Genomic DNA, 1,513 nt, shown 5'->3' with positions numbered 1-1,513 from the left:
TATTTTATTTACAAAAAAGTTCTTAGGTTCAAAAAAACATTCAGTGAACGGAAAAAGTGAGGTCGGTAATATAGGTATTTAGCTGTGTCACATGCCCTTAAAATTATCAAAAGCTGAAGAAATTATAAACGAAAGTGAAAGATGTGGTTTTTATATTTCAATCAAATGTGACAATCAATTTTGAGCATGTTCATTGAATAATCAACAACAAAAACTTACTTTATTAACAATAATTTATCACGTTTTCGGACGTATTGCTTCTGCTATTGTGTACGAAAATGTTTGTTTTTACACTTCTGACCTCTGTCGCATGCCTTCGTTTATGAGGTTAGATTTAATTAAAAACTTTAAATAAAAATAAATTTCATGTTTTGCCATATTTTTCAGACGTGTACAACTTAAAATTAATATAACAGTGGTCCTGGCGTTCGGTACGGTGGAAAACACGATCAGCGGCCCATCTTATCCCCTTTTTCCCGCCATACACTATTGACTCGAAGACTTATTCAGTACTTTAAACTGAGAAATAACATTTCCTCACATGCTTTCTTAATGGAAGACAGATCATTAAACAGCGTTTTATGAATACTCAAGTTATCTTGCATTGTAATGAAAAAAAAAACAAAAAGAAACTAATGAACAAACCTCTTCTTCGTCCAAAAGTAAATCTCCATCGACTGGTTCTTGCGATAAGGGCATGTAGCCATCTGCTGCATGATCTTCATCTTCGCTTTCAGAATCACTTGCTACCCTTAGGCCAGCGTTCAAATTCGTGGCATTCCAATTTTCATCGACGTCTTGCTTCGGTTCCGGTGACATTGGGAATGTGTCCAGTAGTGTTGAATCTTTTAGCAACATCAATGAGCTGTCAATAATAAATAATTACAGTCGAACAGGACTTTCTTAACATAAATTCAATACATTTATTTTTTATTTTATAAAGTCTCGTTAAAGGCTAAGCACAATTACAGTTTTCTAATTACATAAAAGAATTAGAAGAATTCAGGAGGTGAAATGTAAAAGCGCACAAGTCACATTATGGAGAATATTGACTTAGGATTATGTTCTATATCTTTCTTATCAATTACATCGCTTGGAATAGTCAAAATCGAGCTCAACATCACGTGAACATCACGTTTGTGATGTTTAGCTCGATTTTGACTATTCCAAGCGACATAATTGATAAGAAAGATCCAGAACATAATCCTAACTCAATATTCTCCATAATGTGACTTGTGCGCTTTTGCATTTGATCTCAATTAAGACGCAGAAAAGGCAGGCATAATTTTGCGTAACTTGTTCGTATGCACATAAATAATATTATTAATTTCCTTTTACTTTTATGGTAACTTTCTTCTTAAAAATATTTACTATTATTTTTACATTCTCACACATTTTTAGGTATTTTTAATAATCAATTAAGAACTTGAGGGCAATGAAACAATTAGACTTTTATAACATGAATAAACCCACAATCAAATAAACATTACCTGACCTTTTACATTCCCCAAAA

At 32.5% G+C, this 1,513-nt stretch overlaps 1 protein-coding gene across 6 annotated transcripts in view; it reads right to left on the bottom strand.

The window, feature by feature from the left end:
* LOC117178954 (male-enhanced antigen 1) overlaps positions 1-1,513 on the bottom strand; it is a 7,782-nt gene that overhangs the window by 6,075 nt on the left and 194 nt on the right. The window contains exons 1-2 of one of the 6 annotated variants that reach the window (XM_033370539.1): positions 1,491-1,513; positions 646-865 (exon numbers count right to left, since the gene is read on the bottom strand). In XM_033370539.1, coding sequence (XP_033226430.1) covers positions 646-858 — 213 coding nt within the window. In that variant the 5' untranslated portion in view covers positions 859-865; positions 1,491-1,513. The remainder of the gene's footprint in view (positions 1-645; positions 866-1,490) is intronic. The other 5 variants (XM_033370537.1, XM_033370542.1, XM_033370540.1 and 2 more) reach the window with 5 other exon arrangements.

Source organism: Belonocnema kinseyi, chromosome 8, assembly GCF_010883055.1.
Source record: "Belonocnema kinseyi isolate 2016_QV_RU_SX_M_011 chromosome 8, B_treatae_v1, whole genome shotgun sequence".
NCBI lineage: Eukaryota > Metazoa > Arthropoda > Insecta > Hymenoptera > Cynipidae > Belonocnema > Belonocnema kinseyi.
Note: the sequence above shows the minus strand (reverse complement) of the source record. Positions and strands in the feature narration are given on the sequence as shown.